We start from the raw sequence: 13,921 nt of genomic DNA, 5'->3' as shown, positions 1-13,921 counted from the left end.
GGTCCAGGGGAGCCAGTATCTGTCTCATTGACCTAGAGAGCTGATACTGGGATTGGAACAACTCAGTGGTTCTCATATAGCCCACTGGGAGAAATATTTCCCCCAGAGGACATTTGGCAATGCCTGAAGACATTTTTGGGTGCCACAACTGGGGAGGGGGTGCTACTGGCATCTAATGGGTAGAGGCCAGAAATGCTGCTAAACATTCTGTGGAGCATAGGACAACCCATAAGACAACACAACAAGGAATTATCCAACCCCGAATGTTAACAGTACTGAGGCTGAGGAATCCTAGGTAGCTGGAGCAGGCAGTGAGGCACTGCTGTGATGTTCCCACCTTCAACTGCAGGGTCTTGGAAAAGAATGCATCAGTCCAGGCATGGTGGTAATCCCAGCACTTTGGGAGGCTGAGGCAGGAGGATCGCTTGAGCCCTGAAGTTCAAGACCAGCTTAGGCAACATAGGGAGACCCCCATCTCTACAAAAATTTAAAAATTAGCCAGGTGTGGTGGTGCCTGCCTGTGATCCCAGCTACTTAAGAGGCTGAGGTGGGAGGATCGCCTGGGCCTAGGAGGTCTAGGCTGCAGTGAGCCGTGATCACGTGATCACACCACTGCACTCCAGCCTGGGCAACAGAGGGAGACCCTGTCTCAAAAAAAAAAAAAAAAGAGAATGCATCAAACGCAGCTGACCTCAGGCTCTCTCTTTTTAGGGTCTTAAAGGAACAATGGATTCGAGCTAAGTATGAGAGACGGGAATTTATGGCTGATGGGGAAACCATCTCGCTCCCAGGTAAAGTTATTTCCATCACCTTTTGAAATCTATGTTTTAATGAGCTCTAGAAAAACCAAGTGCCTAAATATTAGGAGCAAGATCCATCCAAGAGGTGCCTGCTGTTCTCACTGTGGCCGCAGAGGCCAAGGTGTGGGTTCTTCTGACTTTGAAATAACAACACATCAGCTGGTGGGGCTTTATGCTCTGAGCAGCAGAGAAGCTCAGAGCTTCTCTGGTCTTTGTCTCAGGTCTTTGCAGGGTCACAAGTGTGTACAGACTCTTTTTTTTTTTTTTTTTTTTGAGACAGGGTCTTACTCTGTTGTCCAGCCTGGAGTGCAGTGGCACTATCACAGCTCACTGCAGCTTCAATCTCCCGGGCTCACATGATCCTCCCACCTCAGCCTCCCAACTAGCTGGGACTACAGGCACATGCCACCATACCTGGCTAATTTTAGTGGCTTTTATTTTTTTATTTTTATTTTTTGTAGAGATGGGGTTTCACCATGTTGCCCAGGCTGGTCTTGAACTCCTGAACTCAAGTGATCCTTTCGCTTTGGCCTCCCAAAGTGCTGAGATTACAGGCGTGAGCCACTGTGCCCAGCCAGACTCTTTTTCTTTTTCTTCTTCTTTTTTTTTTTTTGAGACAGAGGCTTGCTCTTGTTGCCCAGGGTGGAGTGCAGTAGCATGATCTCAGCTCAGTGCAGCCTCTGCCTCCTGGGTTCCAGCGATTCTCCTGCCTCAGCCTCCTGAGTAGCTGGGATTACAGCATCATGCTTGGCTAATTTTTGTATTTTTAGTAAAGACGGGATTTTACCATGTTGGCCAGGCTGGTCTCGAACTCTTGACCTCATGATCCGCCCACCTTAGCCTCCCAAAGTTCTGAGACTACAGGCATGAGCCACCGCGCCCAGCATCAAACACTTAATATAAATTGCAGAAAGACTCCTCCACTGGACAGACCAATTAGGAAAAGATATCCCTGCTCCTGGTGAGCTTTATTCCTGGTGCAGCTCAAGACTTGGTGAGGAGCATGGGCTTAAATTCAGCCTCCCTTTCGACCATTGTGCAGGGTACAACCTCTTCTGTGGCCCTGGACCTGTGGCAGTTTCACCCCCACGGTCCTGAGTCCAAGCTGACTCTGACCCAGACAGTAAAGTATAAAAAATCATTCTTAGAGGGCCAGAGGCAGTGCTCAGCTATCCTGGCTACCAGGACCACAAATTATTCTATTTATTTATGTATTTATTTATTGAGTCAGGGTCTCACTCTGTTACCCAGGCTGGAGTGCAATGGCGTGAACTCGGCTCACTGCAACTTCCACATCCCAGGTTCAAGTGATTCTCATGCCTCAGTCTCCCGAGTAGCTGGGATTACAGGCATGCACAACCACACCTGGCTAATGTTTATATTTTTAGGAGAGTCAGGGTTTTGCCATGTTGGCCAGGCTGATGTCAAACTCCTGACTTCAAGTGATCTGTCTGCCTTGGCCTCCCAAGGTGTCAAGATTACAGGTGTGAGCCATTGCACCCAGCCCATAAATTATTCTTCAAACCAGCAGATGCCTGGAGGGAGTCTCACTGTGTCACCCAGGCTGGAGTGCAGTGGCACAATCTCGGCTCGCTGCAACCTCCCCCTCCCGGGTTCAAGTGATTCTCCTGTCTCAGCCTCCTGAGTAGCTGGGATTACAGGCACGCGCCACCATGCCCAGCTAATTTTTGTATTTTTAGTAGAGACGGGGTTTCACCATGTTGGTCAGGCTGGTCTTGAACCCCCGACCTTGCGATCTGCCCGCCTCGGCCTCCCAAAGTGCTGGGATTACAGGCGTAAGCCACTGCGCCCAGCCTTACTTCTAAAGTTTCATTAGGTTGATGTCAGCATGAAGTTGGGCAGGACCATATGTATTTAGTATGTATTTAAGTGTCTTTCAGAATCAGTCCAGTTTCTCAGGACTTTGCCTTCTTAAGGGTCTTCTTATGAGACAGCCTGATACACAGAAAGTCAAGGAAGAAAAGTTTTAGGCAGTGGGAAGTGCCCCTGAAGTGAGAAGACATCACAAAGTTGGCCCCAGATGGGATCCTTGTGTTCTGCAGCTGAAATAGGGAAGTCTGAGTGGAGATACTTTGGCAGCAGATGGAAGGCTTATTCCACCCTTGAGAACCTCAGAGGTTCCTGAGCTGCTTGTGATCTTAAGGTCACGTGTGTTCACGCTTTGTCATCCTTGCTGCTTAAGGTAACCGAGAAGGATTCCTGTGGAAGCGAGGAAGGGACAACTCACAGTTTCTGAGAAGGAGGTTTGTACTTCTGGCAAGAGAAGGCCTCCTGAAGTACTTCACAAAGGAACAGGTAAGATGCCAGACCAACGAGAGCAGGTCCCTTCCTGAGCACTCTCACCCGACTAAGGTCTACATTCTAATCAGTGGTGCCCTTTTCTTGTAGATAATCTCAGCCCCTGAGAGTTAGGCACAACATTTGGCTACTTTTCCTTGGCTATACAGTAAATCCAGTCCACCAAAAATCATACTTTCTGTCCACCTAGAATCAGCTTAGATAGGTCCATGTTTAAGCCTTTGATGACCACTTGGTTTTGCTTCATTTATTCATTCACTTAAGAAACATTTATTGAGTACCTACTGTGTGCTAGACATTATTCCAGGCACTGAGGATACAGCAGGGAACTAAACAAAACTCTTGTTCTCAGGGAGCTTTCAGTCTAGTGAAAGGAAAGAGCTCCGTAATCAAAACATCAATATATAATATACCAGGAGGCAATAGTTTTATAAAGTAAAATAGAAGTGGCTGCGCACAGTAGCTCACACCTATAATCCCAGCACTTTAGTAAGAGATTGAGGCAGGGGGATTGCTTGAGTTCAGAAGTTTGAGATCAGCCTGGGCAACATGGTGAAGCCCCATCTCTACAAAAAAATACAAAAATTAGCTGGGTCAAGCACATACACCTTTGCATGGTGGCACATGCCTGTAGTCCCAGCTACTAGGGAGTCTGAGGTGGGAGAACTGCTTGAGCATGGGAGGTCGAGGCTGCATTGAGCCGAGATTGTGCCACTGTACTCTAGCATGGGTGACAGAGTGAGACCCTGTCTCAAAAAACAAAACAAAACAAAAACAAAAACAAAAACAAAAACCTGGCACGGTGGCTCATGCCTGTAATCCCAGCACTTTGGGAGGCCGAGGCAGGTGGATCACTTGAGGTTGGGAGTTTGAGACCAGCCTGACCAACATGGAGAAACCCCATCTCTACTAAAAAAATATAAAATTAGCTGGGCGTGGTGGCGCATGCCTGTAATCCCAGCTACTCGGGAGACTGAGGCAGGAGTATCACTTGAACCTGGGAGGTGGAGGTTGCAGTGAGCTGAGATCGTGCCATTGCACTCCAGCCTGGGCAACAAGAGTGAAACTCCGTCTCAAGAAAAAAAGAAGTAAAATAGCGGAGAGTGAGAAGATAGAGAACAATGAGAGTGTGTTAGGGAGTCAGGGAGTGCTGCTGCAGAGTGATCAGGGAAGGCCTCTCTGGTGACATTTGAGCAGATAACTGAACAAATGTGAGCACTGAGTTACATGGCTATGTGGGGGGAAGAGTAGAAGAAAGGGGAGGAACAGTATGTGCAGAAGCCCTGAGCACAGGTATGGTCAAACACATACACCTTTGTACTGATTTGAGAAAGATGATCCCTTTAAGAGGGTGCAGCCCCTGGGCCCCAGTCTCGAAAATCAGAAGCCTGGTTTGCAGTTACCAGTCAGCTAGGAGCTTTTTATGCAGTGCACAAACTACTTAACCATAAGCTGCAACCCCGGCCCTGAGCTAGAAGTGTGTTTGGTGGGTATAGGGCATCAAGGAGGGCAGAGCGACTTGTGCAGAGTGAGCAAGGAAAAGTGTGGAGAGAGATGAAGTCACATGGTGGAGGGCCTTGTAGGTCATAGCAAGACTTGGGATTTCTTTTGGTAACAGTTTATTGAGATACAATTCACATACCATATAATTCACCCATTTAAAGTATGCAGTCAATTGGCTTTTAGTGTATTCACAGAGTAGCACAACTATCACCACAATTCAGTTAAAAACTTTAAACACCTTATCCCTTAGCTGTAATCCCCCACCCCACTCCACCACTAACCCTAGGCAACCAACAACTTACTTTCTGTCTCTATGGATTTGCCTAATCTGGTTATTTTTATTTTATTTTATTATTTTATTTTATTTATTTTTTTAGAGACAGGGTCTTCCTCTGTTGGCCAGGCTGGAGTGCAGTGGTGCAATCATAGCTCACTGCAACCTTAAATTACTGGCCTCAAGCGCTCCTCCTGCTCCGGTCTCTCAAAGCACTGGGATTGCAGATGCATACCGCTCCACCCAGCTAATTTTTATTTACTTATTTATTCTTGTAGAGATAGGGTTTTGCTTTGTTGCCTACGCTGTTCTCAAACTCCTGGCTTCAAGCAATCTTCTGCCTCAGCCTCCCAAAGTACTAGGATTATAGATGTGAGCCACTACGCCAGGCCCATATCTGTCTTTTTTATAATAGCCATCTTCGTGGGTATGAAGTCGTATCTCATTGTGGTTTTGATTGGTGTTTCCCACATGGCAAATGATGTTGAGCATCTTTTTAATGTGCTTATTGGCCATTTGTATATCTTATTTGTAGAAATGTCTATTCAGATCCTTTCCCCATATTGGCCGGGCGCGGTGGCTCACGCCTGTAATCCCAGCACTTTGGGAGGCCGAGGTGGGCAGATCAGGAGGTCAGGAGATGGAGACCATCTTGGCTAACACAGATACTTTCCCCATATTTTAATTAGGTTATTTGTCTTTTTATTATTAAGTTGTAATAGTTCTGTATATATTCTAGATACAAGTCACTTATGCATGTAGGATTTGCAAAAATTTGGGCTTTTGGATTTTACTGAGATGGGAAGAAATTGGAGGATTTTGAGCTGAGAAGTGATATTATTTGACTTAAGTTTTTGATTGATTGATTGATTTGAGATGGAGGCTCGCTCTGTCACCTAGGCTGGAGTGCAGTGGCGTGATCTCGGCTCACTGCAACCTCTGCCTCCCAGGTTCAAGCAATTCTTTGCCTCAGTCTCTCGAGTAGCTGGGATTACAGGCGCTCACCACCATGCCTGGCTAGTTTTTGTATTTTTAGTAGACAGGGTTCCACCATCTTGGCCAGGCTGGTCTTGAATTTCCGACCTCGTGATCCACCCACCTCACCCTCCCAAAGTGCTGGGATTACAGGCGTGAGCCACCGCGCCCGGCCTATTTATTTATTTTTTGAGATGGGATTTCACTCTATTGCTCAGGTTGAAGTGCAATGGTGTGATCTCGGCTCACTGCAACCTCCACCTCCCGGGTTCAAGCGATTCTCCTGCCTCAGCCTCCCCAGTAGCTGGGACTACAGGCGTGCACCACCACACCCGGCTAATTTTTGTATTTTTAGTAGAGACAGGGTTTCACCATGTTGACCAGGCTGATTTAGAACTCCTAACCTCATGTGATCTGCCCGCCTCAGCCTCCCAAAATGCTGGGATTATAGGCATGAGCCACTGCGCCCAGCCTGACTTAAGCTTTTTAAAAGCAGCACGCTGGCTGCTGCTAGGGTGAGTAGGGAGGAAGGAGGCCAGAGCAGAGGCAGAGAAATTAGTCAGGAAGCTGTTGCAATAACCCAAGTGAAGAAGAATGGTGGATCCGACCAGGATGGTTAGAAGTGGCCAGATTCTGGATATATTTTGGAAGTAGAGGCAATAGAATTTATTGAAGGATTGGATGTGGGGTGTGAGAGTAAGAGGAATCAAGGATGATTCCCAGATTTTTGCTCTACAAAACTACAAGAATAGATTTGCTATTTACTGAGGTGGCAAAGACTTAGACCCCTAAGGGGATGCTCAAAAGTCCTTTTTATTTTGAGATGCCTATTAGTCATTCAGTAGAGACATGGGGAAAGAAGTTGGATGTATGTTTCCTGAATTCTAAATCCAAGTGACAGAAGTTGGATGTCTGATTTGGAGGCTTGGAGAGAGTTTGGAACTGGAGTCGTCAGCATGTAGACTGGTTTAGTAATGGGACTGGCTAGGATCACCTAAGCAGGAAAAAGGTGTTCGGGGACTGAGTATTTTGGTTATGTGTTGCTGAGTAACAAACCATCCTAAAACTTAATGGCTTAAAATATCAATTTACTATTTCTCACAATCCTATGGGTCAGGAATTTGAGGAGGCCTCGGCTGTTCTGGTGTACTCCATGTGGCATCAGCTGGGCTACTCTGCTGCCCTTAGCTGGCCAGAGACCCAAAGAAGCTTTCACTCATGTCTAGTGCCTTGGTGTACTCTATATGGTGGCTCTGTCTTCCTCATTCAGGAGTCTAGCTTAAGCTTTCTTGTGGCTTGGCTGCTGACTTCCCTAAACAAAAGCAAATGCTACCAGACCTCTGGAAGGCTAACCAGGAGCTGCATTCTGTTGGTCAAAGCAAGTCATGCAACAAGCCCTGATTCAAGGGGAGGGGAAATAGATTCAACCTCTTCATGGATAGAGGGTCACATATACACTGGGAGGGAAAGACTGGGTGAGCGCCATCTTTGGAGACCATCTACCCCATTGAGCCCTGGGGCATTCCAGTATTTAAAGGACAGAAAGATAAGAAGTTTTCAGCAAAGAGAATGTGAAATTGTGGCCAACAAAGTAAGAGAAGGATAAGCTCTGAGCACTTCAGCCTTCACCTTACTCTATTTCCTATATGTAGAATTATTATATATTCCCCCTGTTGCTTTTCTAGGCAGACCAGAGCAATGCTAAAAGGTCTGTCTATGGGGAGGAGAAGGGAGGATGAAGAGAAGTGGGTTAAGGGGTACAAACATTGTAAGATGCGAGGAATAAATTCAATATTTGATACCAGAGTGGGGTAACTACGCTTAACAAAAATACTCCGGTGACCAACACCCTAAATATCCTGGCTTGATCACTACACATTATATACATGTAGCGAAATTTCACACGTACCCCATACATTTGTATAAATAATAATATAAAAGGTCTGTCCAATGTGGCCACAGTCTGGGACCAAGTAAAAAATGTTAAGGGATGAAGAATCTTTACCCTCCAAGTTAGAGGAAGATTTTTTTTCCCAGTCTTCAATGTAAAGCACTGAAAAATGTGGCTTTTTCAACATTTTTGCTGAAATGGTACAAAAGGCCGGAAGAGAAAGCGCTACTGCCGTTAGGAAAGGTCACCAAACCCCAGCAGCTGCTGCGAGTTGGTCTCTCGGACAGGGCCTCATCATTGGTTGAAAAAAGTTGATCTGTTTTTCAGTCCTATGCCAGTTCAGTCTAGAATAGTCCAAAAATAGAATAGGCTCCCTATGTTCTTTTTTATTTATTTCCCAAAGTGGATATTTTAAAATCATAAAGGTGACTAATTTTTAGGTAAAACTTTTGGGTAATACAAAAAAGGAAATGAAGTATAAAGAAAGTGAAACTGAAAAAAAAAAAAAAAGCCCCAAGCTCTATACAAAGCACTTCAAAAAGTTCTTGGAGGCCAGGCTCGGAGGCTCACACCTGAAATCCCAGCACTTTGGGAGGCCGAGGCAGGCAGATCACGAGGTCAGGAGATTGAGACCATCTTGGCTAACACGGTGAAATCCCGTCTCTACTAAAAATACAAAAACTTAGCTGGGCGTGGTGGCAGGTGCCTGTAGTCGCAGCTACTCAGGAGGCTGAGGCAGGAGAATGGCCCGAACCTGGGAGGCGGAGCTTGCAGTGAGCCGAGATGGCGCCACTGCACTCCAGCCTGGGCGAAAGAGCAAAACTCCATTTTCAAAAAAAAAAAAAAAAAAAAGGTATTGGACAAATGAGATTAAAATTAAAGATATAAACTTTATTTCTCAACATAAGCTCCATCAAGGTCAAGACACTTTTATAAGTGATGACACCAGCCATTTAGTCCATCCCCTAGCAATTGAGGGTCCTGGGAATTTAACCATGCCAATGCAGTCTTTTTTACATTTTGTTTTTTTATGCTGTTTTCTGAGACAGGGTCTTGCTCTTTCACCAAGGCTGGAGTACAGTGGTGCAATTCTAGCTCACTGCAGCCACAACCTCCCAGGCTCAAGCGCTCCTTCCACCTCAGCCTCCCGAGTAGCTGAGACTTCAGGCACACACCACCATGCCTGGCTAATTTTTGTATTTTTTGGCAATGACAGGGTTTCGTCATGTTGCCCAGGTTGGTCTTGAATTCCTGAACTCAACCGATCTACCAGCCTCAGCCTCCCAAAGTGCTAGGATAACAGACATGAGTCACCACGCCTGGCCTTTTTTTTTACACTATTAACTGAAGAAAGATGGGTACCCTTTACAGATTTTTTTTTTTTTTTTCGAGATGGAGTCTTGCTTCATCGCCCAGGCTGGAGTACAGTGGCACGATCTCGGCTCACTGCAACCTTCGCCTCCCAGGTTCAAGTGATTGTCCTGCCTCAGCCTCCCCAGGAGCTGGGATTACAGGCGTTGGCCACCATGCTGGGCTAATTTTTGTATATTTAGTAGAGACGGGGTTTCACCATGTTGGCCAGGCTGGTCTCGAACTCCTGACCTCGAGTGATTCGCCCGCCTCGGTCTCTGAAAGTGCTGTGATTACAGGCGTGAGCCACCATGCCTGGCCTCCTTTACAGATTTTTTAAGATTAGAAAACAAAAAGAAGTTAGAAGAAGCTGAATTCGGACTGTAAGATGATGCATAATCACTTCCCATTGAAACTCTCACAAAATTGCCCTTGTTTGATGAGAGAAATGTAGTTGAAGCATTGTCGTGGGGGAGAAGGACTCTCTGGTGAAGCTTTCTCAGATGTTTCTCTGCTGAAGCTTTGGCTAACTTTCTCAAAACACTCTCATAATGAGCAGATGTTATTGTTCTTTGGCCCTCTAGAAAGTCAACAAGCAAAATACCTTGAGCATCTCCCAGAAAACTTTACCACGGCCTTTGTTCTTGACTGGTCTGCTTTTGCTATGACAGGACCACTTCCACCTCTTGGTAGCCATTGCTTTGATTATGCTTTGTCTTCAGGATCATACTGGTAAAGCCATGTTTCATCTCCTGTTACAGTTCTTCAAAGAACTGCCTCAGGATCTTGATCTCACTTGTTTAAAATTTCCATTGAAAGCTCTGCTCTTGTCTGCAACTGATCTGGGTGCAATGGCATTGGTACCCATTGAGTGGAAAGTTTGCCCAGCTTTAATTTTTCAGTCAGATTTGTGTGAGCTGCACCAACTGAGATATCTGTGGTGTTAGCTATTGTTTGTGCTGTTAATTATTGCTTCTCTTCAATTAGGGCATGAACAAGATGATTTTTTTCATTGCAAATTGATGTAGATGGTCTGCTGCTGCAGGCGCCATCTTCAACATCATCTTGTCCCTCCTTAACAAGTTATCCATTTGTAAACCGCTAATTTTGTTGGGGATTTGTCCCTGTAAACTTTTCTGAAAGCACCAGTGATTTCACCATTCTTCCATCCAAGCTTCACCATAAATGTTGATGTTTGTTCTTGCTTCAATTTTAGCAGAATTCATGTTGCTCTGAGAGGGGCTGTTTTCAAGTTGATGTCGTATCCTTCTTAGTGCCTCAAACAAAATCCCACTCAGACATGTTATAACAAGTTAGTATGAGTTTATTTTGGTGCAAAACAATTTGAAATCCATGCATAGCTTTTTCATACTATGTGTTTTCCATGAACTTTTCTAAGTCGCCTTGTATAAGAGTATTATATGATCTCATTTATATGAAATTTTAGAACAGGCAAAACTGTACTGATAGAAGACAAATAAGTGGTTATCTGGTGTTGGAATGGGGTAGAGATTCTGCGAAGGGGGATGAGTGAAGTCTTTTGGGGTGACATTTAGGATGATAAGTAATGTTTCATATCTTGATTGTTGTGGTTACGTGGGTATATACATTTGTCAAAAATCAAACTTTTTTTTTTTTTTTTTCGAGATGGAGTCTTGCTCTGTCACCAGGCTGGAGTGCAGTGGTGTGATCTTGGCTCACTGCAACCTCCGCCTCCTGGGGTCAAGCGATTCTCCTTCCTCACCCTCACTAGTAGCTGAGACTACAGGTGTGTACCACCACTCCCAGCTAATTTTTGTATTTTTAGTAGAGACAGGATTTCACCATGTTGGCCAGGATGGTCTCGATCTCTCAACCTCGTGATCCACCCGCCTCGGCCTCCCAAAGTGCTGGGATAACAGGTGTGAGCCACAGTGCCCGGCCCAAACTATACTCTTAATACGAGTACAGTTTATTGTTTCTAAACTACACCTCAATAAGTGTTGATTAAGTGAAAATTAACAATGAGATACAATTCCATACCCATCATATTGGCAAAAATTTTGTAATCTGGTAGTGTCAAGTGTTGGTGAGTATATGGGGAAAGGGGAACTATTCTATTTCATTGATGGAAGTAAATATTGGTACAATCACTGTTGAGCCATTCAGCAGAATAATTTGGCAGTCTCTAGTAAGTGAAGATGTATATAACTGTGATCCAGCAATTCCATTTCTAAGCATACGCTGTGACCTACAGATGCACTCACATATGTGTACCAGGTGCACAAACTGACTGCAACATTACTTATGATAGCAAAAAATCAGGAACAATCTCAATATATATATAGGAACAATCTATTAACAGAAAATAGATTGATAACTTTTGGTATAGTCATTTACAAGAGCAAACTAGACTGGTGTATCTCAGCATGGGTAGACCTCAAAAATATAATGTTGAAAGCAAAAAGAACCTCATTAAAATGGGCAAAAGATGTGTAGAGACACTTCTCAAAGAAGACATACACGTGGCCAACAAGCAAATGAAAAAATGCTCAACATCACTAATCAGAGAAATGTAAGTCAAAACTACAATGAGATACCATCTATACCAGTCAGAATGACTGTTATCAAAAAGTAAAAAAGTAACAGATACTGGTGAGGTTGTGGAGAAAAGGGAATGTTTACACACTTGTGGCAGGAATGTAAATTAGTTCAGCCATGGTAGAAAGCAGTTTGGAGATTTCTCAAAGAACTTAAAACAGAACTAACATTTGACCCAGCAATCCCATTTTTGGGTATATACCCAAAGCAATAGAAATAATTCTACTATAGGCCGGATGCAGTGGCTCATGCCTGTAATCCCAGCACTTTGGAAGGCAGAGGCCAGCGGATCACCTGAGGTCGGGAGTTCGAGATCAACCTGACCAACATGGAGAAACCCTGTCTCTACTAAAAATACAAAATTAGCCAGGCGTGGTGGCGTATCCCTGTAATCCCAGCGACTTGGGAGGCTGAGGCAGAAGAATTGCTTGAACCCAGGAGGTGGAGGTTGCAGTGAGCTGAGATCACTCCATTGTACTCCAGCCTGGGCAACAAGAGTGAAACTCGGTCTGAAAAAAAAAAGGAAAGAAAGAAAAGAAAAAAGAAATAATTCTACTGTAAAGACACATGTACATGTATGTTCATCGCAGCACTATTTACAATAGCAAAAACATGGAATCGGCCTAGATGCCCATCAATGGTGGACTGGATAATGGAAATGTGGTACGTAAACATCATAGAATACTACACAGCCATAAAAAAGAATGAGATTGGCTGGGCACAGTGGCTCATGCTTGTAATCCCAGAACTTTGGGAGGCCGAGGCAGGTGGATCACAAGGTCAGGAGTTCAAGACCAGCCTGACCAACATGGTCAAACCCCATCTCTACTAAAAATACAAAAATTAGCCAGGCATGGTGGCACGTGTCTGTAATCCCAGCTACTCAGGAGGCTAAGGCAGGAGAATGGTTAGAATCTGGGAGGCAGAGGTTGCAGTGACCTCAGATCACGCCATTGCACTTCAGCCTGGACAACAGAGCAAGACTCTTTCTCAAAAATAAATAAATAAATAAATAAATAAGAACCAGATTGGCCGGGGGTGGTGGCTCACGCCTGTAATCCCAGCACTTTGGGAGGCTGAGGCGGGCAGATCACCTGAGGTCAGGAGTTCGACACCAGCCTGGCTAACATGGTGAAACCCCGTTTCTACTAAAAATACAAAAAATTAGCTGGATGTGGTGGCACACGTCTGTAATCCCAGCTACTCGAGAGGCTGAGGCAGGAGAATCGCTTGAACCCGGGAGGTGGAGTTTGCAGTGAGCCGAGATCACACCGTTGCACTCCAGCTGGGCAGCAAGAGCGAAACAAAACAAAAATAAAAACAAAGAAAAGAATGAGATCATGTTCTCTGCAGCAACGTGGATTGATCTGGAGAACATTATCTTAAGTAACTAACAAAGGAACAGAAAACCAAATGTTCTAACTTATAAACGGAAGCTAAACATTGAGTACACATGGACACAAAGAAGGGAACGATAGGCTGGGCTCAGTGGCTCATGCCTATAATCCCAGCACTTTGGTAGGCCAAGGCAGGTGGATCACCTGAGGTCAGGAGTTCATGAGCAGCCTGGCCAACATAGCGAAACTCTGTCTCTACTTAAAAATACAAAAATTAGCCAGGTGTGGTGGCTAGAGTGCAGTGGCATGATCTCAGCTCACTGCAACCTCCACCTCCCAGGTTCAAACCACTCTCCTGCCTCAGTCTCCCGAGTTGTTGGGATTACAGGTGCCTACCACTACGCCCAGCTAATTTTTGTATTTTTAGTAGAGATGGGGTTTTACCAAGTTGGCCAGGCTGGTTTCAAACTCCTGACCATAGGTGATCCACCCACCTCAGCCTCCCAAAATGCTGGGATTACAGGCGTAAGCCACTGCGTCCGGCCAGTATCTATGAATTTTGATATGAGAGCAAGAACATTTAAAACCCATATATTTACAGATTGATGCTTGTTTGCATGAAGGCCTTGGTGAAGGCTGACCAGAAGTCACCCTGTGGACTGTCAGCATCTTTCTTTCTCTTTCTCTCTTTCAGGGTAAAAGCCCCAAAGCTGTCATCAGCATTAAGGACTTGAATGCCACCTTCCAGACAGAGAAGATAGGGCACCCCCATGGGCTGCAGATCACCTACAGGAGAGAGGGCCACACCAGGAACCTGTTTGTGTATCATGAAAGTGGGAAGGTGAGATGCCTGGAGTTGCCACCTCCGCCTCCAGCTCGCACCCCAGGACTT

The 13,921-nt window shown here is 45.1% G+C and overlaps 1 protein-coding gene and 1 pseudogene across 6 annotated transcripts in view; one reads left to right on the top strand and one right to left on the bottom strand.

The window, feature by feature from the left end:
• LOC100991242 (leucine-rich repeat-containing protein 37B-like) overlaps nucleotides 1-13,921 on the bottom strand; it is a 423,125-nt pseudogene that overhangs the window by 262,531 nt on the left and 146,673 nt on the right.
• The window catches only part of ADAP2 (ArfGAP with dual PH domains 2), a 45,522-nt gene that overhangs the window by 13,589 nt on the left and 18,012 nt on the right, over nucleotides 1-13,921 (top strand). For all 6 annotated transcript variants that reach the window (XM_063599143.1, XM_034943249.4, XM_034943251.4 and 3 more), the window contains exons 4-6: nucleotides 712-791; nucleotides 3,004-3,116; nucleotides 13,724-13,870. In XM_063599143.1, the coding sequence (XP_063455213.1) occupies nucleotides 712-791; nucleotides 3,004-3,116; nucleotides 13,724-13,870 (340 nt within the window). The remainder of the gene's footprint in view (nucleotides 1-711; nucleotides 792-3,003; nucleotides 3,117-13,723; nucleotides 13,871-13,921) is intronic.

This window comes from Pan paniscus, chromosome 19 (assembly GCF_029289425.2).
Source record: "Pan paniscus chromosome 19, NHGRI_mPanPan1-v2.0_pri, whole genome shotgun sequence".
Classification (NCBI taxonomy): domain Eukaryota; kingdom Metazoa; phylum Chordata; class Mammalia; order Primates; family Hominidae; genus Pan; species Pan paniscus.
The sequence above is the reverse complement of the archived record's forward strand: the minus strand, read 5'-3'. Positions and strand labels throughout refer to the sequence as shown.